Below are 25889 nucleotides of genomic sequence, written 5' to 3'. Positions count from 1 at the left end.
CTTTCAATTCTGCTGCGCATAGGTTGAAGATATAAATTCGAAATTTGATTTTGCTACGAACTTGTCAGACCACGACAAGTGTTGGGAATCTAACACCTTGCCTCGGCATGCAAGTCCCATGCCATGTAGTAGTACTATGTACGCTAGTGAGTCTAATCTCATATTTGGCCCACTGCAACCGGCCCGCCGGGCGTCTGCATGGATAAATCAATAAGGCCTGCCCTAAACTGTATAAACGATAAATAATTCGAAATCTGCTAGCACCCTCTTTTTCTATCCCCTCACGATTTGGCAATTCGTCGTACTTACTTCAATTTACAGTCGACGGTCTGCATCGAGAGGCCCTCGCAGGAGATGAAATAATGGTGCATGGCATAGTTTACACCTCCGTATCTCCCTGCTGTCGATTTTACGACTGTTGGGTTCGTTAGCGTGGTGCACATTATAGTTTAATTATCAATGTTATACTTCTGTTTCTTCCGTTCACAATTATGGTCTAGCATGGTTCTACCAGTGCTGTGCGCACTGTGCAGTGCTTGGCTTGGCTGTGTATAAGATCCAATCTGTTTTGCTATAATTGACCGCCTATGTGAATGAAAGTGAGGAAATACCAAGATATAGAACTTACGATACCGTGACCGTGGTTAGATTTCGACTGTTCTGAATTTCTGACCCTTCATTTCATTGACGCGATTGCCCGCTTTTTCCTTGAGTAATCTTATCCCTCAACTGTGGTCTCTCGTCCACCCCTACAGTCCGATTCTACGCGGCTGCGAAAGGAGCTCGTCCGATGCCTTACAAGCTATCAGCCACACTATCAGCTCATTCGTCAGATGTAGGTTCTTCCAATCCATTAGTACTCGCGGGGGGATTCATCTGATCGTAACTTCCATAGGTTCGTGCAGTAGCTTCGCCAACAGAAAGTATCATCCTTTCAGCATCGCGAGATTCCACCGCGATCTCCTGGAAACGACCATCGCCAACTGTCCCCTTCACTCCTTCATCTATTCTGCGAGCTGGGTCAAAATTCGTCAATGCTGTACAATATCTCTCTCCGTCGCCTGAAGCGCCGCAAGGTAGGTCTGCCAGTGGTTAGCGTCACCTCATGTAGCATTGACCCAAGGCAGGATATGCTGTTGTTGGGGGGCAGGATACCGTCATCAATATTTTTGCCCTAGGTCCAGCACAGAAAGAGGATCCTGAATATTCGCTGGTGGGACACACCGATAATGTCTGTGCTCTTGGTGTCAGCCAATCTGGCACCATCATATCTGGCTCATGGGACAAGTGAGAATCTTCCATTGTTCAGCAAATGTACTGTTCTAACATTGAATACCACAGAACCGCCAAAGTCTGGAAACAATTCCAGCTAGTGTATGATTTGAAGGGGCATCAGCAAGCAGTTTGGGGAGTCATTGCCATTGATGACGAACAATTCTTGACCGGTGCGTGAGATCATTCACTGTTTGATACGCCAGTGACAGATCCTTCTTCGATCAGCTTCGGCGGATAAAACCATCAAATACTGGGTTCAACACAAGATGATGCGGACTTATGAGGGGCATAAGGACGCGGTTCGTGGCTTGACCCTAATACCTGACATAGGCTTTGCCTCATGTTCCAACGATAGGTAATTTATTCTCGCTATTTTTGGACGAAATAGGGTGGCTGATTAGGACTAGTGAGATCAGGGTGTGGACGATGCAGGGCGATGTGGTTTACACGCTATCTGGACACACCTCCTTTGTGTACAGTCTGTCCGTTCTTCCTAATGGAGGAATAGTATCGGGCGGTGAAGATCGTTCTGTGAGGGTGTGGCAAGGTGTGTCATTGAACTGCGTCCAACCCCATGGCATTCACTCACAAACATCAGACGGTGAATGTGTGCAAATGATCATCCATCCTGCAATATCTGTTTGGGCTGTATCCACGATGCCCAATGGAGATATTGTCAGTGGGTGTAGTGACGGTATTGTCCGGGTGTTCAGTGAATCTGAAGATCGTTGGGCCAGCGCGGCGGAGCTGAAGGCACTCGAAGATCATATCGCAAGCCAGACTATTTCGTCGCAGCAAGTGGGTGACGTCAAGAAAACCGATCTTCCTGGTCCAGACGCACTGCTTCATCCAGGTTGGCGGTCACTATTCACAGATTTTGTGAGGCTAAATTGAAATTGCATAGGTAAGAAACCTGGAGAAGTGAAAATGATAAGAAACGGCGACCTTGTTGAGGCGCATCAGGTGAGCACTCATGAATCAGCGAGATAATCATCTAAGCTAGTGTAGTGGGATAGTGCAACGTCAAACTGGCAGAAGGTTGGCGATGTCGTGGACGCCGTCGGCTCTGGAAGGAAGCAGCTTTTCAATGGCAAGGAGTATGACTACGTGTTTGACGTCGATGTGCAGGAAGGCGCACCACCATTGAAACTCCCATTCAATGCGTCCGGCAAGTATTTCATACTCGTGCTGTGGACATAAATTTGATATTTGTCTTCATCACAGAGAATCCATATGCGGCTGCTCAACGCTTTCTGGAACAGAATGATCTGTCATTGAACTACATCGACGAAGTTGTCAAGTTCATAGAAAAGAATACTGCGGGAGTCAATTTAGGCGCCAGCAATGAATACGTTGACCCGTACACCGGTAAGCATCAATGTTCAGTAGTACATCATGTGCTAGATTGCCATCAGGAGCATCAAGATATCAGACTGCCGCTACCTCAGCAGCGCCAGCCCCGTCCACGGCTTATATGGATCCTTTTACGGGTGCAGCTCGGTACAGTGGCGCCCCTGTCCCTACACCTCCAGTTCCTTCGGTATCACCTTCAGCTCCGAAAATCATACCTTATGTAAGATTTTTCTAGATAGCGATAGTTGAGCTCAATGCTGATTTCCGCAGCCCAAGTTTGTCTCTTTCAAACAAGCTAATGTATCAGCAATGCAAACAAAGTTGTACCAATTTGACGAAGCACTACGCAACGAAATTGTACGCACGCGATTGAGCTGCATTGAGCAACCTTCTGAACCCAGACATGCCAGTCCACTGCAACCCTTGCAATGTACCCCGAAGAGTTGGAGATCGTCGAGGAAGCTTTCACTTATCTTTCTCAAGTCACTTCGACACCTTCTCAACTGTCTCTTCCACCCCTCGGTGGCACCCACGCAGAAGTTATCATACAGATTTTAGAGCGATGGCCGGCGTCCCAGCGATTCCCTAGTAAGCATTACATTGTGCTAATTTCATCATTTCACTGACCGCTCTTAAGTGATGGACCTAAGCAGATTGGTAGCTGCATATTGTGCAGATGCTTCTGCAGTCCCCGGTGGACGAGAACGATTTCTCGCATCCCTGTTCAAGGCGTCTGATTGGACTGAAGTCCGATCACATGGGAAGGCTATGTCGAAGGCTCAAGAAACCAATATTCTGCTATTATTCCGCACGGTAGCTAATTGTTTCCAAGAGGGAACTCCTGTGAACGAAGGGCAGTGGGTTGCACAGGTAGGTGACTTCATTTTTCGGTTGAAGTAGTAGTTCTCACGGGAAGCAGGTTTTCGAAGCGCTCAGTCATGCACCTTACGCACTTCTGACGAAGGTTCAGCGCGTAGCTTTGGCGACCATCCTTTTCAAGTATGACTTCACTTGACCATATCAGGAAAAATGACTAAATGTCGAAACAGTTTCTCTTGTGCCTACTTGACAACATCCGTCGCTAGAGATGTGGTGAACCAACACACTGGATTAGCCCTTCAGGTACTCATCAGAAGCATGTTCTTGACCATCAACTAAGCAATTCTTAGTTGCTACGTTCAAATACAGATGATGCAGAGGTTACCTATCGCACCCTAGTTGCATTGGGGAACGTGGTAAGCGTCCTTCCATTCCGTACCAAGACTGTTTGCTCATCAATCTAGATCTATGCTGGGAATACGCGCGGCATTCCGTTAGATTCTGCCCAATCTGCGGACTTGCAAACAGTAATGTCAGCTCTCCCAGCATTCCCTGACGATAGAATCAGGAATGTGGTCGACGAAATCAGGGCACTGCTATGATGAACTCATTTTCCTTGGGTATACTTGATGGACACATTATCTGCAGACACACCTCCTCGCGTGACTCAGGAGTCTAGACATCTTGGCATGGAATGGATAACTGGTTTTGGGGCGAGTTGTGGAGGTTTATGGACTAAATAAATGATGTCCAGTGCACTTTTGCCTTCGTTGTACAAAGGTAGTCAACTAATCAGCATTGAATCAGCACTTGGAAAGTGACCGGACTTAATGATAGCCTAAGTCCTCAGTTCTTCATTAGCTCCATGACCATCCTTGCTCGGGTGTTTGTTGTGAGACACGGAGAGACGGACTCAAATCGCAACAGAATCATCCAGGGTCAACTGGATACACAGCTCAATGCCACTGGTCTTGCACAAGCTGCGGTGACTGCGGAGGCGCTCAAATCTGTTTCCTTCGACAAAGCTTTCACGAGTGATCTCCAGCGAGCTTCTGAGGTGAGACCAAACGTCTGAAACCAAATATAACATTTACAGCGCTCGATAACACTCGATAACTCATATGTCGTAGACTGCCGAGAGGATTCTCCAGTACCACACTGGCATCGAGTTGGTCAAAGACAGTGCGTTACGAGAAAGGGTGAGAGTCGAATTTAACCTCGACCTGTTGAAAAGTTGTTCATCTTTGGACAGTTTATGGGCGAGATGCAAGGCAAGAAGGGGCCAATCGACATGAAGGACCTGTCCTCGATAGAGACAGACGAAGCTTTTGTTCAACGTTGCATCGCTTGGTATAACCGGGTGATAATACCGTACATCTCCGTCACCAAACCTGACGTCTCAGAGGGCCGATGTCGGAACATAATCGTTCTATCGCACGGGGCGTTTATAGCTACGCTCTTTCGCATCATGATCTACAGCAACCATGCTACGTGTCCCGCAGAGTTGAAGCTTGGAAGCCTTCCTACATTGGGCAATACCAGTATATCCGTCGTAGAATACAGGATAGTTTCGAGAGGGAAGCGTAGAGAGGTGGAAGCTGACATATTGAAGTACGGGGATATTTCCCACTTGCGTGGACTGCATGTGATGGAAGAAAATGCTGATGTAGTAGCCGATCAATCATAGCTGCCGATTGAACACTCGTTTTGCTACCACCGCGCGCGTTGTCAGCGACAATAACATCGAGGGAGAAACGATCGAAAGAGGAAGGAAGATCGCACTATTAAGACAAACTAGTCGTAAGATCAGCAGTAGAACGAACAAAAATTCGATGCACACACCTAGTAATTTCACGTCATGTCTTTCTCCGCTGCTTGTTCAGCGAATGTGAAAATCATGGTGCCCAGAAGCCCTGGGATGATCATATCACTGTACAAGATATGTTCAAGCTCGTGATCAGTGTGGTCATTAGTCTCAGTGCTGAGTGTTGTCGTTGCAATAACCATGGTTAGACTTCACCAGATTGATCTTAAGAAAGCCACATCGGAGGTGTCTTCCGGGAAGACCTAAGCTGTACTGGTGATATTGAGCAGCAACAGGATTGTCGAGTCCACTTTTAAGATAGAGTTGACAGTGTCAGATATTTGCGCTGAGTAGACAACAAAAGGGATGCGCAACCTTGCATATTCTCGTCCCAAGATGCCAGCGATGTGCGGTGACTGCGGTCAGTTGGCAAAACGCTGCCATTCTGCCAAGTGACTACTGCCGCCGTGTCGGCAATAGGTCATGACGCTCATGATAAGCCACTTCACTCCCACAAAAGCGTCCAATGTTCTGTGTGCCGATCCCGACGGCTCGCTTCCCACCGTGACTGCGTGGAGTATGCTGGTGGGTCGACGACTAATATCAAACTCTATATCTTCAACCTCTTGAACGTTGCTTGGGCAACAGAATATTGTATCAGGCTGTCCGAACGCCTATTGTATCAATCTGATTCTGGAGCAACAAGGCATGCGAGTTTGAAACACTTCAACACCTCGGGGTCACTGCGGGGTCGAATCTCGATGGTGTACTGATGAGCCAGAGGATTGCAAAATAAGACGATTGCACACTATCGACTGTCCGGGTCTACCGCCGACATGATCTTGGGTACATCGCTTCAAACAAGACGATTCTCCGCTGGAAATATATCTAACTTTCACCCAATGTAAGCGCTATGGCCTATGGGATGCTCATGAACGACTCGACCAGGAGGAGCGCAAACATCTTACTTACTGTGAATCAATGTATCATAAAGCTGTTTCTTGCCTTGCGCTAGATGGTCAAAGACATATCCGGGCTAAGCGCTAGCCCCCGGCTCAGGATTTAGACACTTTGGGGTAGGCATCGGAGGTCCGGCAGAGTTCAGGTATGAATTTTGAACACCGCTTCGAGCGATTTGAGATGCCGCCAAATGACATCACGTTGGAGGAAACTCGTGTCTTACTCACCATCATCACCTCACCTCATTTCCGGGGCTCAGCGCTTAGCCTGTGGCCCTATCGTCATCGTGATCCGTCACGGTTTCTTTGCCTGCACCTTTGGCAAGCACATGGTTCTGACTTGATCTGCATTACTTGCGCAACCGTTTGCACGTTCATGAAGTGAAGGGGATTGGTAGGTGAGGATACTTACAACGGTAGCACTAGGGAATGTCAATCTACAAATACAAATTATATTAATGAGACTAGTGGAGTGGAAAGGGCGGTCTACATCAACGACTTTACCAACGTACGTGTGCCTACCCCGTAGTCTACCTTGACCAACAGTTCATCTCGTTTACCTATCAGGTCATTCACATCACTGAATCCACACAAACCCATCGTAACGTGTAAGTCACAGATGCTTTGCATCAAAATTTGCTCTACCCCCGCCTGGCCGGCTATCGCAAGTCCATAAACAATCGGTCGGGCGACTAAACAAAAGTATAAGATGGGAACAGAAAGGACGATGGGTGACACACTTAAAACACCCTGTGCTCCGATTGCAAGCGCCTTAATTATGTCGCTTCCTGTTCGAATTCCAGAATCGAATAGGACAGTCAGTTTACCCGATTTTTGCGCGTCAAGAACTTTCTGTGAGTGCATGATCATATCGAGCGCATCCAATGAGGCTATTGCGCCATCTATCTGACGACCCCCTAAATATCTTAATTCAACACAGTGGCGAACAAACAGATAATGTCGACAGTGATACGTACCGTGATTAGAGACGATAATCCCGTGGATGCCCATGTCGATCGCCTTCTCCGCATCCTGGTGATGTTTATGTCAGCGATAGCTCGTAACAACTCTGGATGAGCGCACGTTGACGGCTTGTATTCCCTTGAGCAAGATGGGGCCGTCCCAGTTGTCCTTGACGAATTGAAGGTCGTCCCATGTTCTGAAGATCCCAAATCCTGTCTCGGCAAGCCACTGGCTCGCAAGGAACATTGATTGTTTCGTTTCTTCGTCACCTGCCGCGGCTTTCTTTCTGATCTCTTCCTGATCGAATGGAAATTTTGGACGCTCATGTCGAGCAACGAGCCCGTGGCGTTTCATAAACACCGGGTCCGCCATACCCTGTTGGACGCCGAACCCATGTCCCGCTGGGCTGTATCCGATGCGATGGTCATGTGATCGCCATCCAATAATCATTGTGTCAACCGTGATAACGAGAGCAGTATACCCATTTTCCTTCGCACGTTTGAGGACGGACAATGCCACATCGGGAGAACGAGGCCTATAATATAATCAGGTTTCGCTATATGACACGAGACGGCACTCACCAGTAAAACTGATACCATCGTTGTCCATTCGGCCCATTGGCTTCCGCTACATCCTCAAGGGATCGCGACGCAGAAGAACTTAAAATCATCGGTACACCGACTGCCGCAGCTGCACGAGCTGTCGCAAGCTCTCCGTCAGCATGCACCAGACCTTGTTTGCCGACTGGTCCTACAAATATTGGTGAAGAGACTTTCATACCCAAAATTGTCGTCTGACAGAAGGGATTAGGAGGTCATTGTTAACCATCATTTCCAACGCTTGCCTCAACATTGCGCAATGTAGCATTGTTCAACATGCGCGGGACGATCTTCCACCTTTCAAATGCCTTCCTATTAGCATCATCGGTCGAACAGGTACCTGCACCCTTCAACGTATACTGGTATGCAACTGTCAAAAGTTGTTCAGGTTCAGTTGTGCCATCTAAATGTTGCAGCATACTAGAATTGTCCTTCATAACCTCGCGGGCTTTATCTTCGATTTCCTGGGCATCGACCGTACCGAGCACTGGCCCCTTGCCCGAGCTATAAATCTGCGACAACCAAGAGATCCATTTGTTAGGTGGTGGAGGTTGAGACGCCATAGACATCGTTGGTTCGCGACTGAGTTCAACCTGCTACTGACGAAGGTTACTGCTGGATAATTCTCTTGCGCAAGCTTCATATACTCCAGTCTGATTGCGTGGGATGTTATTTCCGAGATGACGTTCAAAAGGTCTCAGCGACGCTAGCCCTAACAGGCCTTTGGCGTGCACTGTCTCATCACGGATCATGATTCATAGAGGTGTGTGAAATCAACCTTTTTAGACATGCGGATTGGGGTTTGACAGCCAGAAAATGTATAGGTCTGTCATAGTCTAGTCCTGCCGAATCTGTCGCATCTTTCCGGTCCTGCTGCAACCTATTTGAGCAGTGCGGTGATCACGCGAGCTCGGGGCAACGATACCTTTTGAGGCGCAAGCCCGGGGGCTACACTGGGAAGCAGCACAAATGCACGCTAAAGTCAGACTCGAGAACATCTTTGCCGGGCTCAGGCTTGCCGGTGCCCAGAAATGTGGACTATCAGTCCAGCAGATTGCCAGCAGAAGAGATTACTTTGTTGGTAGTGTCGTGGTCAGAAGTCTGCTACTCTGACAACCTGTTTGGCAAAGCTAGTTCTGTCCGGTAGATGGCAAAATTATGTGCATCGTTCCCCACGCCGCCGATGTCGACTGCCTTTTCTCGGATATGGATAGCACTCAGTCTCCGAAGCGCTGCAATCTCTCGGTAGACATTCGAAATAATCACTACCATAGTCACATCAGACTCGGCCGCGGTTAATAAAAAGCTAATTTGTCGACATCATGCGCACGTGCACCGGTACCCTAACCAGCCATCAATGTCGGTGTAGCTGCTGATCTAGAAGCCAATTTTACCTCACTCACACCTCAGACTCGGAACACCGATGTCATGATCTTGTAGGTCCTGAATCCATATCACTCGATTGGATCAATGCAGCATTTGCGCTACTGCAACACAAGAAAGAAGTTATGGAAACGAGTGCCGGTTGACGGAAATGAAGTGTTGGGAGGCCAAGTTCATGGTCTTCCACCGAAATATGTACGAGATCGTACCATACACTGTCATACACGTACTTCCCCTCATCCATCTTTGTGGCGACAAATTCTGACCAGGCGTGATCCGCCTCACGACCATTTGGGATCAGATGACAATTCGGCATGTCTTTCGATGCACCATCATCAGTAAAACCTCGAATTACTTAATCAGCCTTTTTTGGACTTTTCGCTGGTTTTCACTTCTTTTCAAAAATGAGTGGCCTTTGTTGCAGTTATTTTTCTTAATTCACTGCCTCGTCCCAACTTGAATATCTGGAATAGATTATTATTATTATTTCATGCAGTTGCAATGGTTGGAGTTCACAATTTGTAAAGATTACCACTTCAGGAGAGGATTTAAACATAAAAATAATCAGTACTCTGTGCCACTTACTGGTACCAAATTTCTGTTTTTATATTTTTAAGCATGTCTCTTAGGTTTATAAAACATATTGGAACTATTCCTGATACTCAAGTTAGGACCAGGCAATGAATTAAGAAAAATAACTGCAACAAAGGCCACTCATTTTTGAAAAGAAGTGAAAACCAGTGCAAAGTTCAAAAAAGGCTGATTAAGTAATTCGAGGTTTTACTGATGATGTATAGCTCGTTTGCGTCTAAAACCATCTATTTGCCAGGTGTACCGTGTACGAACACCGTGGCGCCTTATTAAAGCACTCACACGGCGCATTGAAAGGTCCGCCACAACTGTGTGGCAGTGAGCGCACACATACATTCCACTTTGATACGTAACCAAGCTTCAATTTTTTTGTCTCTGCAAATTCATTCTACCGGTATCCTGTCAGGTAAAGTCCTGCGGCCTGGCATTGTGATACGCAATATCATATTTCCTCTCGGATTTGTATTGATTATGTTTATCAGTCAGGACTTTTGGGCCCGCACGAGGAGAACGTCCGAGTCAGATAGGCTACGGCCCGACTTCAGAGTATGCTCTGCGCCAAATATCATTTTGATAACAAAGAACAAGCCATAACCTCCGGTCGTTGCACGCAATTTTCAGAGGTATTGCGAATGTTCATTCCAAAAGGAGGCACGGGCTCACGATATCTGGTATACTTCGCTCATCGAGGGATATTTGACGAGTTCATTATCGGTCATCCAGCACACCACGAAGAATGACAAATAAGAACAGAAAGATTGGTAAGTAACCAACCAATCTCTCCACTTGAAGCTAATCTATGTGTATCCTACTAGTGGGGCAAGCAGAAGCAGTGAATCCAATGCATCATCACAAACTTTCATGAAAAATATGTCAGCATTAAATGCATGAATAATGGTGCCAACATGGCACTCCCTTGAGAGATAGCGTCCGAGGCTCGGGAGGTCGCGGATATCCTACAAATAATTAAAAGAAACTTACGGAGCTCGAGGAAGTGGTAAAGGAGAAAGAGAATAGGCTCTTGCGCTCACAGTAGATGTGTGTCCTCTCCATAGTTATGTTCAGAAATTGATGGGGACCGTCACCATGGTTCTGTGTTGGACGCGAAGACTGCTAAGCTCCGAGAACCCATAGCGTTTTGAACCCAAGCTCGACTTTTACCCCAATGAGCAAGTCCGTGTGACATCAACCTGCGATCTTCGTGCGTCGTTTGTGTGCCAACCTTCGACCAAGCCCAGTAAGAACGGAAAGGAGCAAGGATGCAGCTCATAGTAGGCGGTCTGCAAGATCTCCCGCAACTAATGCGATTCTGGGTGAATGAAGAGCTGTGTACCCTCATCCCAAACTAGGCTGCCTGTTGTTCTCATGCCTACCCTTTGACGTCGTAGGACGTACACAGTTCCCGGTGTGGCTATACGAGACCACTTGTCGTTTTCAATGTAACCTCTACCAAATCTTCTGCTAATGCAAGCGAGTCGGCATACACAACGGATGTTACAGGATCGTTCGCAATAAGTTTGGCGATGGGCCTGTAAATACTTCGCTGTACACAGCTTTGGTTTTAATGGCCAAAATGGCTGGCACGTCAGATGGTAGTACTTATGTTCGCAATAAAATGGAGGTGCAAAAAAAAACCACCTTGATGGTCATCGTTATGTCATCCCAGAACAATAGAATAAAAATAGAGTAAGAGTATGACAGTAGAAAATACTAAGGTACACTCGCCCTTGATCTGCGTTTCATCATATGCAGGAGAGTTGATGTCCAGCAGTAGGTGATATCCCGGATTTCCACTGCTACGAGAACTGAGGTATCGCCTATCATACAAGTCGGAACGAAAATGGCCTGGAGCACGGAACACTGAGTGGCTAAGAAGGTACCGATTCACAGCCGGCATTCTGAGACATATCAAGGCTTGACTGGAGGCTCAGTGGGGGGAACACCCGATTCTGGGAAGTCATTGGGTCTTGCAATTCTTTTTGGTTCCCAGTCTTGCTCCCCAGCAGCACTTAGTTTCTGATACGTTCACACTAGTAAGATCTTGAGAGACGTGCTTCACGAAAACTCACATAGTATTCCTCCCTAATGTCAAACTTTTTCTTCTTGCGATCAAGACCTAGAGCTTGCTCGTTGCTCATCTATGAGAAATTAAGTACATGATAAGATTCCGCACGGTGAAGTCAAACCTGCTTGACTTTCTGGTCCTGTAGGTCATATCGAGTTTGTGTGAAAGTCTGAAGACCAAACGAGGCGCCAATTATGATGAGAAGAAAGGGAACACCGAACAGTGCAGGATTTCGCTTCAACCTTGAATGGAGCGGTGACGGATTGATGGGCTTTGAAGAAAATGGCATATGATGTTCAGCCTTGGTCGGTGGTGGTACTAGTAGCCAGGCGTGGACAAGAACTGACTACCTTTTCCGGATGATTCAGACTTATCCGAAGATGTCCGAAAATTATATCATTAATCTCATTTCTTTTCCACATCGCAGCTCCTGCCAACTGGCTGAACCCGTATCACAGAAGCTCCTTTGTCCATGAGCGGTATGTCAATCTTTTCAGTACCGCCGATCTTTGATTACCGATCCTGTCGCAGTAACCGTCGTGCTTGGTTCGCAATGGGGAGATGAAGGCAAAGGCAAGCTGGTCGATATCCTATCGGCTGACTTCGACGTCTGCGCGCGATGCGCAGGTGGCAATAATGCCGGACACACAATCGTCGTGCCCGTTGGACCGGAGAAGGTGAAGACCACCTTTGCTTTCCATCTTCTCCCAAGCGGTTCGTGATCAGTTCTTATGATCCTTTGTATGTCATTGATCTATCCATTCGGTAGGTCTGGTAAACCCAACATGTGTAGGCCTGATTGGTTCTGGAGTTGTTGTCCATGTGCCTTCCTTTTTTGAAGAGCTCGATGCCTTGGAGAAGCAAGGTCGGGTTCATTATGGTTGAATGTGCTTTAGCGATGACATGGTTACCCAGGCCTGAACTGCTCGAATAGAATATTTCTTTCAGATAGAGCTCATCTCGTGTTCGACTTCCACCAAATTGTAGACGGCCTGAAGGAGGTGGAGCTCGGTGGTTCCAGGTATGAACCTTGATGTGATTCTTACAATTCTTATCATTAACAAACCTGTAGCATCGGAACCACGAAGAAAGGCATAGGCCCGGCTTACTCCGGGAAAGCCTCTCGTTCGGGCCTCCGAGTGCATCACCTTTTTAATCATGATACCTTTGCGCAAAAGTTTCGCAAGATCGTGGAGGGTCGTTTCAAGCGTTATGGCCATTTTGAATATGATACAGAGGGCGAGATTGCGCGCTATAAGGTCGTATCTCATGTTTTCCCCGTTAAATATCATCACTGAACATGACGTAGGTTCTTGCACAGCGACTCAAACCTTTCGTTGTGGATAGCGTAGAGTATATTCATGGCGCGCTGGCTGCGCGTAAGAAGGTCCTCGTTGAAGGTGCAAATGCGCTCATGCTTGACCTGGATTTCGGGACGTATCCCTACGTCACCTCATCATCCACCACAATTGGTGGTGTATGCACTGGTCTTGGCATACCTCCTAAAGCGATTGGACACACCATTGGAGTTATCAAGGCATATACCACTCGGGTTGGAGGAGGACCATTTCCAACTGAGCAGCTTAACGTTGGTCTTCTTATAACAATACATACTCAAGTATTCACGTATTTTCAGCACATCGGTGTCCACTTCCAAGAAGTTGGAAGGGAGTATGGCACTACCACAGGCCGAAGGAGACGTTGCGGCTGGCTGGATCTCGTCGTCATGAAACACTCAAGCCTCATAAACGGATATGATTCGCTCAACTTGACGAAATTGGATGTCTTGGATGAATTAGAGGACATCAAAATCGGGGTCAAGTACATGATCGACGACAAAGAACTCCAATATTTCCCAGGTGAGTTAACCATCGGACAAAGCGAAGCATTATTCACAATCCGTCAGCCGATCTTGATGTTCTGGCCAAAGTCACAGTGGTCTATGTGACACTTCCTGGGTGGAAGACGCAGATCAGCTCGATAACATCGTTTGACGACCTCCCAGATAACTGCAAGAGTTACGTAGGGTTCATTGAGAATTTCTTGGGTACGCCTATAGAGTGGATAGGTGTCGGACCAGGACGTGAAAGCATGCTGAAGAAGACCGGCAGGATATTAGCGTCGAATTAGCAAGCTACAGCTGAACATGGTATTAGACTATATTAGTAACTTCTTCTCACGCTCATCAGTCCAGTGTGGTTGGTGTGCGTAACCCTGTTTGGTCTCTCCTTCGTCACTCTCTGTCACGACGACGGTCACCTTCGCTGAAGACGCCGTAACAAGCGTCACATCCAAGGCTCAGTCACATCCGGACAATGCATGCTATGGACCCAGGGGCTCATCATAATCCATCACAGAGCACCCTCACACCAGTTTCATCTGCCCGTAGACGTTCGCGAGAAAATGAGACGCCCCAACAAAGGCAAAAACGAGAGAAGGCTGCGGAGCGGCAGCGCAGGAAACGCGAGCGTGATCGTACTGTCAATAACATCAATGCAATAATGGCATTTACGCAACCCACGGATGCCCAGGCTCTTCCCCAACCTCAACCATCTCAGCCACCCACTCCGACTTTTACCGGTCAAGAAATGACGCCTGAGGAACTTTCTAGGCGCGAAAGAGTCAGGGCCGCCGCCCGAGAACGGCAACGTAAACACCGGAGTCTTGTTAAGCAGCGGAAGATGCGGGAACTGGGACTGGATATGCCCAATGATATGATGCAGGGGATGGAAGAGTACAGAGTAAACGGAGACGGCCAGTATCAACAGGTTCTTCCCCATGAGATGTCACACCAGCCGCATCCAATGAACCCGCAAGACCCGTCCTTCCCTCAAGCACCACCTCCACAACTTACCGGCGGACAAAATTTTGCTTCAACGTTACTGCTATCTTTTTCATGCGCGCCCCTTCTTAAACAACATCTTCTAAGGACGTTGGCGATCACGAGCGAGGAACTTGCTTCCTTGGAACCAGTCATAGCAGAAGCCTTTGATCAATGGGATCATCAAGTACGAGCCACTGTCTCTTATAGCTACTGAAATAACTCACCCAATACTAGCGTCGCATGCACTATGCCCAACAAGCTGCAGTCAAAGCTGCAGACGGCTCTATTCCTGGACCATCGGCTGCCCCATTTCCAAATGTTGATATGGCCGACCCTGGTAGCAGTGGGTTTGGGGAACCTCCTCAGCCCCACCCGAGTGAGTTCCGTGCTCGATTCCATCGCCCTTTAGTGGCACCTTCCCCTTTCCGCAATTTTAATCCGGATACTTCTACAACTGCCACGACTTCTACGCCAACTTCAACCACGACGTCTGGACCTCCTTCAGACCCAATAGATCCAGCTCTCAGCGCCGTGGTGACACCTGCTGACACCAGACAAAAGAGTGTGACAGCTGTGGATCCAGACTTTGGACAGGCTAAAGGAGAAGCGGAAGGGGTGGCAGGAAGGTTGGAGAGGTCGTGATCACATACACATCACGTAGCGCATGTAGCCTTTTATCGCATTTCCTATCCCTCACATACTTATACTAGCATCGCACCATAACTGTACTGGCCTTTTTGATGCCGTAGTATTCTTGTCTCGGTGCCTGACAGTATTATGTGTGTCTCCGTAATTCGGAGAGCACACTTATTTAAAACTTTGAGCGGTCTGTCCTCAAGTTCCCCCCGGTATCATAAAAGGATATGTTTTTTGTGTTTCAAACTGTAGAAAAACCACCTGTAAATATATGACAGCAAAATGCACGAGATGTGTCTGCAATGGTGTAGTACGAGTCCGAATCATGGTATGAAGGAAGAAGAGGGCGAGTTCATAGCTATACGATTCATACTATATGACCTTCAACACGACGAGTGTCGCACTCAAGCCTCGGACTTACCTAGAACATATTTTGCAATTTGTTGAAACGCATGATTGATGTCCTCAATTACAATTACTTCAGCGCTTCCGAAGTTCTGAAGCCTAGAGAAGCCAACTTGTGGACAGATGACATCACCAGTGCTCCGAGGGCCCATGAAACGTTGGGACATCGATGCATCAACTTTGCAACGTTCAGCACCGCAAACTTCGACATTGATGATCTGCTTGGTCACTAAAATCAAGATATGATTATTGATTCAATGGAAATCGACTTGAAACTCACAGATGATTATATATTATACCCTTCAGGTCGATACTCTACAGTTGCAACCTGCGGCCACTCAAGTACTCACCAGTGACCGGCCGTGACCAATGAACTGTCAAGCACAAATGCAAATCGCCTCTCCCATCCTGAAGATAGTTAATATGCCCCTGGCAGAACTGCCACTTGACTTGTCAGTGTCATGCCGCCAAAGTAGGAAGGTCGTGTTGAACCAATTGAAGCTCCGACTCAAAAAGGCCGAATTCGAGCGGCGGCGATACGAAATACACAGAAAGCAATTCTTGCAGTTCTAGCCTTTGACAACAACCATGGCACTGAGCTTTATAGGGTATGTAGATTTATACTCATTTTGCAATTGTTTCTGATCACCACTGCTCAGAAAACCAATTTCTCTCATATCCCACTCTGATGTGCGGTATCGAGGAATACTGGCGGGTATTGACCCCGCTGCTTCCACGATCCAACTCTCAAATGGTGAGTTTCACTTTCTGCGGTTGTTCAGTTGGTCTTATATGGCTTCTAGTGTTTTCTATGGGTACAGAGTCGAGAAGGTGAGCCATTGTCCTTGTTCTGACACCGCCAGTTTCTGCCTCGCCTTCTCCTCACGACGCGTAATCTGACATCAAACTCGCGTCAGGCCACCCTCAGAATTCATTCCTCCCGTCCAAGAACCATACCAATACATAATTTTCCGCGCGTCTGAGGTCAAAGATCTTGCAGTTGATGAACCAGCTACTCCGAGTCTTCGTAGTGTTCACGACGATCCTGCGGTGCTGGGGGTGAGTGATTTTTCCCTACCTGAACACACCATAATAACCTAGTATGGTAGGCGTCTGCTCCAGGAACTCAACCCCAGTACGGTGCATACGGTCCTCAATACCAACAGCCTGTCGTAGCCCAGCCTCCACCGCCACAAGCTCAGGCTCCTGCCTATCCTCAGCCTGTGCCAGTGCAAGATGCGCCAGCTCCCCCGACGGTCCCTGTCGTGCAAACGACTGATGCACCAGGTCCTAGCACTGGCCCGAGTCGCGTCAGTTCGGTACACACTGCTGCTGCATCAATGGAAACAGTTCAGCGCGCTTTAGGAGACTTGCGTGGATCCGGAAATACGGCGCCCCCGCATGGAGGTCGTGGTGGCCGACGTGGTGGTCATCACGGTCATGGTGGAGAGACAAAAGATATCAAAGTCCCTGCGACGGATTTCGATTTCCAGAGCTCGAACGCCCGGTTCGACAAGACGGCAGTTGCACCAAAGAAGAAGGATAGCGATAATGAGAATGGCGTTCCCTCCGACCGTGACTCGCCGACGGACAAAAAGGATGAGAAAGACGATGTGGCCTATAACCCAACGAAATCATTTTTCGATTCTTTATCGTCTTCAACTCAAGCTGCTCCGCCACCAACACGAGGCACCGGTGGACGGCGAGGTGGTGGAGGCAGAAATCGTAGGGAGGAAGAAAGAGAGCGCAACGTGGCTACATTTGGTGAGCCTGGGGGCGTAGGACTGATGGGCCCGGGCGCTTATGTCGGAGGTTGGGGTGGATATGGACGACGAGGGGGACGTCCAAGGGGGCGTGGTGCGCCTCCTGTCGGGGGCCGTTAGCTTCGCATAATTTTTACTTGCACCAGTCGTCTGTTCATCTTTGCTGTTTCAGGCTAGTAATCACCAGTATCAGTACGGAACCCATACTCGATTCGTGTCGGCGCTATGTACCCTCTAAAGGGGTTCGCATGTACTTTCGCTAATACGTCATGCAACAATTCATCTCGTTGCAGAATTCGGGCTTGCAAGATTTTCTTGTCCCAGACTCCCAATTTCAAGAGTCAACTTACATTCTAACAAATGTTAAAATCAACTCGAAAGTACCGGCCTCGCACGCGACAGAGTAGTGAAATGAGTGGACCTGTAGGTATTCGAGTGATGTTTGATTGTCGAATCGGCTCTATCTTGTAACTGTCATTATTTAGAGATCTTCACATCCATAACTCTTGACACCAATCCCGCTCCTTTCTGGGACCCGCGCCCTAGCTATACCGTCGTCGCCGGTTGATTTCTTTGTTGGAACACCGCATCAAGACTGGATGGCATGTCAGCGCAACGTTGACTCTGGGATGATGACGAGTCTAGGAGTAGCAGGTTTAAATGCTGGTGGGTCATTTGTATGGAAACGAGTTGCACGGTATTAATGAAAGGAAGATAGAAAACAAAGAACCAATGTAAAGAGATGTTATGCTAACGAGTGTGAGTGAATGAATAGCAACAACTTGCGATGTGAGTCCTTGTATGAAAAGCTCGAATTTCAAATAGAACGACAGAGTTGACAGCGTCTCGGCTCAGTTGGACGCGTGGTGTTGACTCTCCGGCAGGCTCCGAATCGGCACCTTGCTCATCTCCTCGCGCTTGCTAGGAAAGTTGGAATCAAGTTCTGCGCGCTTGTCAACTCCACCGGGCGAGTCCGCGTCGGGTGAATCCGAGTTAGCGTTGAGTAGGCCGTCGCCGAATGGGGGGTCAAGTGTAAGTACGGGAAGTGTGTGAATTGTGGGAGGACAGGTGGTTGTATCAGTGTCAAGCTCCGCGCGCTTGCTAGACTCATCAGGTGATGTAGGTAGAGTAGGTGCGGAACAGGCGGTGCTGTCAAGCTCCGCGCGCTTGTTAGGTGTGTTAGGCAAGTCGGGCGCGCTGGGAGCGCCAAGGTCCCTAGATTCAGGCCCATTGCTACTGATAGGAAAGTTGGAGTCAAGTTCTGCGCGCTTGTCAACTCCATCAGGTGAATCCGAGTCAGGGTTGGGCGTGATGAGTGGGGTGAGTGGGCTGGGACTACCGACGACCCTAGTGTTTTGATCGAGGTTAGAGGTAAGCACCCCGCGCCTGGCCAACGCTACATCGCATATCAGCATTGATCTGACTATGTCGAGCGAAAACATGAATCCTCACATGTCGTCAACAAATGTGGTGCTGGATATGCCGCAGCAATGATGACAAAGGCCATGAGTGCCGTGAAAGAGTGTGAGAGCTGCATATTGAGATCGACAAGAGTGAGTAGTATCAATGTCGGATCCCGTCAGTCATAAGAACTTTTATACCGTTCCCAAGCACCCGACAAAAACAGGAGTACTTCGGTCTAGAGATGCATTTCGGGTCCGTGTCTCGTTATTCTCGTATTTGGCTGCAGCCTGCCAGTGATGGCCTGTGACTCTATGACTCCTTGAGGTCTGATGGGGACTTGTGTTTCTGGAACACTCCAGTCTCCGATTTGGCGAGCCTATCTAGTACTTCGGCAGAATACCAACAGGGTAAACACTCGATAAATTGTTCGAGTAACGACATGCCAATCAGACCTTTTAGAACTAGCCTTTAGTCACTAAAGCCAACCAAGGCTTGCGCGGGTATGGGTTGAGGACTTTGTTACTAGTACTGACGTAAGTGATGCGTTCAGGGGGTTGTGTCACCCACCTGGGAACCGATCTACTTCGCACTCAACTAATAGACACTGGCCCAGACATTTCTTGGTTATAGCTGTGTTGCCAATAATTCAATCACACTACGTATACCAGCTGCAGCAGCGCTAGCGTTAAGTTAGTGCGTTGGATGAAAATATTCAGTCCACGCAACGTTACTGTTAGATAGTAGTACCGCCACAAGAATGGTCGAATCAGTTTATCCTTTCGTGCATAACACCAACGTCATAAATAAGCGAAGCAAGAAGAAAGCGAGTTAAGGAGTAGGGAAACGAGAAGAAAGCGAAAGGGGAGTGGTCTGGGGTCAATCAAAATAGTTTACGTGCCCTAGTTACTTTAGTATAAGAACACGTCGTGTCGAAAAGCCATCCAAGTTGAAGACATTCTTCATGACTGAGCAGGGCTCACCACACGACTTGGACTCGACTCTTCCAGTGTTTACACCCGAAGTTAAGAGAATGGGTGGTCAGAGTCGACTTTACCTCAGCGATTCGTCGCCTCCCTTGTACTCTAGCAGTGCGCGGCGGTCACTGTTCTTACGCGTCGGCGCTGCCTTCTTCGCAGGATTCCTTATATGCCTGGCTGTAGTTGCACGATATGCCTCAAACCGATCATGCTTGCCATTTTCAGCCTTCGCTGCTTTACTGCCTACGGACGTGGGAACACCCGAATGGCACCAATACCCTCCGGCCGAGCCCACCAACGCATTTCCCTCCGCGTTTCCATCCAAGTACGTCTCTCTAGCTGCTGCTATTTCTCAAGGCTGGAGCCGTAGTCATGTAGTGTTGGCTATCCCGGTCGAACACAAGCAGGTGCAGAGCCTGGCGTAGCTGCTACAGCTCCTGCCTATCCTTTGCATTCTAATGTAGCGCACCTTGTACCCCCTACGCGTTTTTCTCAGGACAACACGAAGGCCACAACGAAGGACTTCAATATTTTCCGTAGCTGGGGAAGCTCATCTCCGTGGTACTCCATCCCACGTGGAAAATTTGGTGTAGATTCTAGTCCAGAAGCCCCCGACACCTGCAACATCACTGGCGTGCATCTTCTACATCGACACGGTGCACGATACCCTGCTGACTATGGTGAGTCCTCCACATCTCGATTTTGAAGTAGTTTCTGAGAGAGGCTTTGCGCAATAGCTAGCGGTAGCGGGCCGAGTGGATTTGCCTCCAGGTTAAGCAAGAATGCAGAAAATATCACCGTTACTGGACCTCTTTCATTTTTGGACAACTGGTGAGGTTGCCGAGAAAATCCACAAGGTAGCCGATATCTGACCCCATCCACAGGACTTACAAGCTAGGAAGCGAAGGTAACTGTCATATTATCGAAATGCGCTCCAAGGCTCAATTATTGTCAGGATTAACACCTTTCGGGAGGTCTCAATTGTGTAAGGGAATCATCATCTCGCATGGCAGCAGATTGTAATATTCATATAGTCGATCTCGGCGTGTCAATGCGCATGAGATACGGGTTTCTTCTGAAGGTAAATTTTTCATGTTTCCCTGCTTTATTCTTCAGTTTGACCATGCCATTCAGAATTTCAGCGAAACGAGTTCCTTGCCCGTGTTCAGAACAGACTCCCAGTAAGTATTTCAAGGGTCGATAATACACATTCTGAAGATGACGTATGAAGAACTCGGATGCTGGACTCTGCGCATAACTTTGCTCTTGGATTTTTTGGTTACCCTCTCGAGGGTCAGTACCAACAAGAGATCATGATTGAAGCCAGAGGTGTAAGTCATTTTAACTACTCTAAGATATTCGATTGGTAATATGAGCATGTCAGATCAACAATACTCTCGCCCCTTATCGATCTTGCCCCAATAATGACATTCCGAATATCGGCTACCGCGGGGCACCACTTACTGATGCATGGAATGCAGTGTATCTCAGGGATACCGTCCCTCGTTTGCAACGACATGTTGATGGGTTTGAATTGGGTGTCCGAGATGTTTATGCCATGCAAGAATTGTGCGCCTACGAGACGGTCGCTCTTGGTTATTCCAAGTTCTGCGAACTCTTCACGGAGAAGGAGTGGGAAGGCTTTGATTATTCGTAAGAAACCTCTTCTATGCAGTTTGCACCCCGCTGATCTTAACCAGATCCGATATTCACTATTGGTGCGTTCTCTCCTTCACTTGCCACCCCAAATTGAATTTTGATTGATATATATATATAGGTACAGTGTAGCTTGGGGCTCACCTATAGCCAGGGCACAAGGAATTGGCTATGTGCAAGAGCTTGTGTCTCGTCTCACTCAAACGCCGATTGAAACACACAATAGTTCCACTAATGCGACACTTCATAACACTGTCACTTTCCCCCTTGGAGACAGCCTTTATGTGGACGCAACGCATGAAACTGTAGTATTAAATGGTCAGCTCGTTGATGAACCTGAACTTGGAAAGCATCCTAATTTTTGTTCATGGACAGTTCTTGCTGCATTGAATATTTCGAGCTTTGCGGCGATGGGACAATTGCCGACTGATCATATACCAAAACGGCGCACGTTTAGGTCGACAGAGCTTGCTCCATTTGCAACCAACGTACAGTTCCAACGTGAGTAATCCCCTAATCCTTCAAAACTCCACTTGATTTTATTTGTCCTCGCAGTTCTGTCATGCTCCACGGAGCCCGACCCACAAATTCGTGTGATCGTTAATGATGGTGTTGTGCCGCTGGCAAACCTAGATGGGTGTCAAGATCATCCAGATGGGATGTGTTCCATTCATGCTTTTGTCGACGCGCAGAAGGAGAACATCCGGAGTACGGACTGGAACTTCGTATGTAACACCAACTTGACACTCCCCGATGGATGGAAGACTACCACGGGCTACCCTGTTTAGATTCGTCGCCCAGTGTGCCTACATCCTGGTGCTATGAATGTTGTCGATAGTAATTTGCCAAAGAGCGATACCCGTGAATCTCCTCATGCATTACATATCAGCAAATGTTGGCGAGAGGCCTCGAAAAATCAAAATGCTTGTGCACAACATATGCCCATCATCTGCACGCCCTTGATCCAAAATTATCTCATTACCGCAATACGTTTTTTTTCAACATCACCTGATAGATAGACAACACTGGAAAGGACAAGATTGAACAATGTATTGAAACAGTACCTTGATATATTATAGTCGATAGCCCGTCATAAGTAACCGCACCACGAAAGGGAGTTGAAGTGCAAGGACAGACACGATGATGTGTTGACAAGGGTAATTTCAGCCATGCACAGAAATTTTCAGCACATGAGCACGAGGATGCGTAGAATTCAGGGTAATAAATGGCAGACTTCTCCAGCGAGGCCGAACGGATGAGACAGACATGACATTGTCGAAACGTGTGCGCGACTTGCGAAGACACTTGAAACTGTAAGAGAGATCGACACGACGATGAGCAAGAATGCACGCGCAAAGCATCACGCAGTTCATCTTTGCGATGACCGAGACGCCAAGGAACGGTATGCGGTTAACAAATAGTTCTCAGATTATTTTTTATCAAAAAAAGTCAAGTTTTCCATCAGAACACGCACAGATGTATCAACAGAACAGAAGACGCCAGCAGAGTAGACTGAACGAAAGGACAAGCGACTGCGGGAAACTGCATGAAACTCGAAATTCTGGCGTAGAATGCAACTGCTTATCAATTGCTCGCCGTCCCGAGGGAGAGGAACCTCAGAAGCTATAAGAGTTTTGGCTGCAAACGTCTTTGAGCACGACAAGAATAAAAATATGGAAGGGACGAACAAGCGTCATTGCATGTGCTTGTAGAATCGGATAAGGCACGCGCACTGACTTCTACAGCGAGGCCGAACGGATGAGACATGCTGAGACAAATTTTCGATTTAGACAAATGACCTGGTATTGTGTCAAGCGCAGAGAGAGAAAAGAAACATGTGACGTAGGGGCTCAGGTATTTTGCCGCATCACTGCCGCAACTTGCCGCACCACTAACGCACCACACCGAAACCAACATTCAACGCTCATTTCCGACAACTACTCTAATCATACACAAGCTAATTGACCTAGCAGCATTACTCGTCGAACTCATCAACTATGCGCCTCTCGGACATGCCTTTGAGAGGTTGAATTTAGAGGACGTGTTGGGCGTGTTGCGGCACGGATGCGGTAGTGGGCGCGGCAGCAGTGAGTCCTAGTAATATAGTACGAGACGATGACATTCAGAGTCAGACTATATGGATTCTAGAGCACCCACTTTACAATGACCTGTCACTCTCGACAGGCACCTGCTAGTTACAATCTGTTATATATGACTCAGTGGCACGCACCAAGACCGATGGAATCCATATGAGGGTCTCCCCGAGCACTGGAATCATGGTGACCGAGATCCGTATGCACCAGAATTTGAAGGAGAACTGGATGTGCGTCGTTTTCATATTCACAGTGGGAGGTTGCTAGTGATGTGCACGGCCCGGCTTCAGGCCGTGGGCCAGGCCAAGCCGGGCCTGAATAGGCCAAGCCAAGCCGGGCCAAACTCACGGCCTGGTGACGGCTTTGGCCTGGCTTGACATTATGAAAAGCCGAAGCCGCCGGCTCGGGCCGCGGCTTTTGAAACTGTGCCTGAGCCTTGCGGCGCCCAAGCTCAACTGAGAATCTGGTTTCTATCTCGTCTTGTTTTAGCTTTTTAATCACTTCCATCGTGCTTCACGTCTCTTAACTATACCAACTATCGACATCAAGCTGTAGAAACCAGCCAAGATCACTCCCTCTTTGCAATACCCTTCTGGCTTTCTGATTCAAGTGTCCGTCACGAGTGTGTGTATAGATCTAGTACGCTCATTCGTCCTTGTAACTAAAATCTGAACTTACTATCATATCTATTAAAGGCCCATCATGGCTCAATCAGGAAGACACTGGCACCCCAATCCACAACTCATGCAGCAACATTCTATGCCACAGGGTTGGCAAGGCACCTGGCCCCCACCAGCTGGCGTTGCTCTTCCTCCAAACTTTCCTGGTCCACCATCCATGCCGCCTGGCGCCAACACTCACCCACATTGGAAAGCTGGCTTTTGGCAGTATAAACCTACCTCCAACATGAATGGTGCAGGTCCCGGTGTTTACTGGGCAACCGGCATGAGGTGGGCTCGGAATGTCCCTGCTAACTTTAATCCTTACAAGCGCGTCCCCCGTCCTGCAAGCCCGAGCTACTGGAGGACACAGCTCTCCGAAAATGGTCTTGGTTTTGGAGAACATGGTCCCTGCAAGGTGTGTGCGTGATTTGGCCTCCAAACTACGTTCGCAAGATGGAAGGCGTATCGAATCTAACATACGCATGTCTGAACTCGGTACAGTAGCGCTCTTCCTTTAGAGTCAAAATTCACCACCGCAACCCTCACCCGTGCACTTGGATCCAGCGTTCCCTTTCTACTCATGCATCTCCCTCCACCTCCGTCAATCTCTTCGGGTAACGCATGTCACGAAGAAACCGCCGAAATTCCACCGCCGCTCTCGACTGCCGCGATTTATCTGCAGGTGAGTCATGTGGTTGAATCCTGGTTTCACAACGACCTGCTCATGCTCACTTTGTCAGAATCGCAAATTCCCTACTCGAGCCGCGGCTCAGGCCAGAGCCGGGCCAAAGCCAGCCGTCATTTGCGGCTTTGGCCCGGCTTGGATTTTTTGCAGGCCAGAGCTGTCTGAAGCCAGGCCAAAGCCGCGGCTTTTGGGCCAAGCCGGGCCGGAACATCACTAGAGGTTGCATTAAAACAGTGCCAACCAACAGTGTGGGCCGAACTTTAGTGAAGGAAGTGAGCCCGAAGTTGTTAAGAAAGAGAAACATACCAAAAAGCCCAAACCACGGCCCCAGCCACGGCCAAGGAAGGTGAATGGAAGTACTTGATGTGCGGAGGATGAGTATGCTGTTGTGCTCGCCTGTGACTGGGTGCATTGATTCATATGTGAGATGCATGGTTGTTAGTCCGTATATTGTATGATGAGGGTGCACATGTACGTATTTGTCCTTGGTCAGACCACTGAGAGCCCACTCGTCGAACTTGGGAGGAGCGTCTATGGCAGTCGCAGTATACTTGGTAAGAAGGATGCGTTGGTGCGGTGCGGTAGTGCATAGCCACCAAATCTCAGAATTGCCGCATCCCACAGCCACAAAATCTCAGTATTGCCGCACCACACAGCCACAAAATCTCAGAATTGCCGCACCCTACCGCGTCACTACCGCACCCATGAAGTACTATATTCACTATGATACCACGATAATTCTTACACAAAAACGTGTACTATGGTATCTCTTAATCATAAATCATATTTAAGACCTTTGTGGACGACGTAGACATATTATATACGCATATAAGACACTTGTTGTGTAGGGTGCAGCACGGATGCGGCAGTGATGCGGCAAAATCCTAAGGCCCGTGACGTAGGAACACAGACCTGGACCAAGATAGGTCCAGGAAAGTAGTACCGCCAAAATTAAATGGTCGAATCAGTTCAT

At 48.1% G+C, this 25889-nt stretch overlaps 10 protein-coding genes across 10 annotated transcripts; 6 read left to right on the top strand and 4 right to left on the bottom strand.

Annotated features, from left to right (window-relative positions):
- Window positions 1–612: 612 nt before the first annotated feature.
- Window positions 613–4287, top strand: HD556DRAFT_1381315 (WD40-repeat-containing domain protein). Its single transcript, XM_041303252.1, has 18 exons — window positions 613–835; window positions 896–1076; window positions 1128–1287; window positions 1342–1445; window positions 1501–1630; window positions 1683–1822; window positions 1874–2128; window positions 2180–2238; window positions 2284–2443; window positions 2500–2643; window positions 2691–2848; window positions 2899–2985; window positions 3039–3216; window positions 3266–3498; window positions 3548–3627; window positions 3678–3750; window positions 3798–3863; window positions 3912–4287. The coding sequence occupies exons 1-18, from the start codon at window positions 791–793 to the stop codon at window positions 4047–4049; spliced, it is 2391 nt and encodes a 796-aa protein (XP_041158843.1). The 5' UTR covers window positions 613–790; the 3' UTR covers window positions 4050–4287.
- On the top strand, window positions 4074–5216 carry HD556DRAFT_573086 (phosphoglycerate mutase-like protein). Its single transcript, XM_041310986.1, has 3 exons — window positions 4074–4504; window positions 4578–4646; window positions 4700–5216. Exons 1-3 carry the CDS (start codon window positions 4313–4315, stop codon window positions 5132–5134), a joined length of 696 nt encoding a protein of 231 aa, XP_041158842.1. The 5' UTR covers window positions 4074–4312; the 3' UTR covers window positions 5135–5216.
- Window positions 5217–6632: 1416 nt separating this feature from the next.
- On the bottom strand, window positions 6633–8335 carry HD556DRAFT_1432696 (oxidoreductase; the record flags this gene model as incomplete). The annotated part of the gene is made up of 8 exons (XM_041305150.1): window positions 6633–6647; window positions 6745–6902; window positions 6951–7127; window positions 7188–7242; window positions 7294–7708; window positions 7755–7966; window positions 8018–8142; window positions 8194–8335. The coding sequence occupies 8 exons, from the start codon at window positions 8333–8335 to the stop codon at window positions 6633–6635; spliced, it is 1299 nt and encodes a 432-aa protein (XP_041158841.1).
- Window positions 8336–11326: 2991 nt separating this feature from the next.
- HD556DRAFT_572682 (cytochrome c oxidase assembly protein COX16-domain-containing protein) lies at window positions 11327–12199 on the bottom strand. Its single transcript, XM_041310985.1, has 4 exons — window positions 11933–12199; window positions 11816–11884; window positions 11472–11762; window positions 11327–11384 (listed from the first exon to the last, which is right to left on the bottom strand). Exons 1-3 carry the CDS (start codon window positions 12098–12100, stop codon window positions 11655–11657), a joined length of 345 nt encoding a protein of 114 aa, XP_041158840.1. The 5' UTR covers window positions 12101–12199; the 3' UTR covers window positions 11327–11384; window positions 11472–11654.
- Window positions 12151–13996, top strand: HD556DRAFT_1381272 (Adenylosuccinate synthetase). The gene is made up of 8 exons (XM_041303251.1): window positions 12151–12290; window positions 12343–12525; window positions 12581–12676; window positions 12727–12832; window positions 12884–13070; window positions 13121–13399; window positions 13448–13670; window positions 13718–13996. Exons 1-8 carry the CDS (start codon window positions 12284–12286, stop codon window positions 13939–13941), a joined length of 1305 nt encoding a protein of 434 aa, XP_041158839.1. The 5' UTR covers window positions 12151–12283; the 3' UTR covers window positions 13942–13996.
- On the top strand, window positions 13976–15506 carry HD556DRAFT_1381271 (uncharacterized protein). The gene is made up of 2 exons (XM_041303250.1): window positions 13976–14819; window positions 14870–15506. The coding sequence occupies exons 1-2, from the start codon at window positions 14127–14129 to the stop codon at window positions 15275–15277; spliced, it is 1101 nt and encodes a 366-aa protein (XP_041158838.1). The 5' UTR covers window positions 13976–14126; the 3' UTR covers window positions 15278–15506.
- Window positions 15507–16196: 690 nt separating this feature from the next.
- Window positions 16197–17802, top strand: HD556DRAFT_1381266 (Scd6-like Sm domain-containing protein). The gene is made up of 5 exons (XM_041303249.1): window positions 16197–16284; window positions 16336–16430; window positions 16480–16507; window positions 16594–16735; window positions 16786–17802. The coding sequence occupies exons 1-5, from the start codon at window positions 16265–16267 to the stop codon at window positions 17557–17559; spliced, it is 1059 nt and encodes a 352-aa protein (XP_041158837.1). The 5' UTR covers window positions 16197–16264; the 3' UTR covers window positions 17560–17802.
- Window positions 17803–18290: 488 nt separating this feature from the next.
- HD556DRAFT_1528085 (uncharacterized protein) lies at window positions 18291–19232 on the bottom strand (the record flags this gene model as incomplete). Its single annotated transcript, XM_041309370.1, has 2 exons — window positions 18892–19232; window positions 18291–18835 (listed from the first exon to the last, which is right to left on the bottom strand). Exons 1-2 carry the CDS (start codon window positions 18974–18976, stop codon window positions 18291–18293), a joined length of 630 nt encoding a protein of 209 aa, XP_041158836.1. The 5' UTR covers window positions 18977–19232.
- Window positions 19233–19873: 641 nt separating this feature from the next.
- On the top strand, window positions 19874–22264 carry HD556DRAFT_1239639 (phosphoglycerate mutase-like protein; the record flags this gene model as incomplete). The annotated part of the gene is made up of 13 exons (XM_041298061.1): window positions 19874–20145; window positions 20199–20500; window positions 20558–20651; window positions 20705–20727; window positions 20776–20805; window positions 20855–20901; window positions 20955–21001; window positions 21052–21151; window positions 21205–21473; window positions 21521–21538; window positions 21598–21794; window positions 21852–21977; window positions 22032–22264. 13 exons carry the CDS (start codon window positions 19874–19876, stop codon window positions 22262–22264), a joined length of 1758 nt encoding a protein of 585 aa, XP_041158835.1.
- Window positions 22265–23542: 1278 nt separating this feature from the next.
- On the bottom strand, window positions 23543–25240 carry HD556DRAFT_1381239 (uncharacterized protein; the record flags this gene model as incomplete). The annotated part of the gene is made up of 4 exons (XM_041303248.1): window positions 23543–23570; window positions 23634–23824; window positions 24956–24958; window positions 25185–25240. Coding segments are annotated over 3 exons (216 nt in total), but the record flags the coding sequence as incomplete, so codon positions are not given.
- Window positions 25241–25889: the final 649 nt, after the last annotated feature.

Source organism: Suillus plorans (assembly GCF_016647745.1).
Source record: "Suillus plorans strain S12 chromosome Unknown HD556scaffold_38, whole genome shotgun sequence".
Taxonomy (NCBI): Eukaryota; Fungi; Basidiomycota; class Agaricomycetes; order Boletales; family Suillaceae; genus Suillus; species Suillus plorans.
This window is presented reverse-complemented; position numbering and strand designations above follow the sequence as displayed.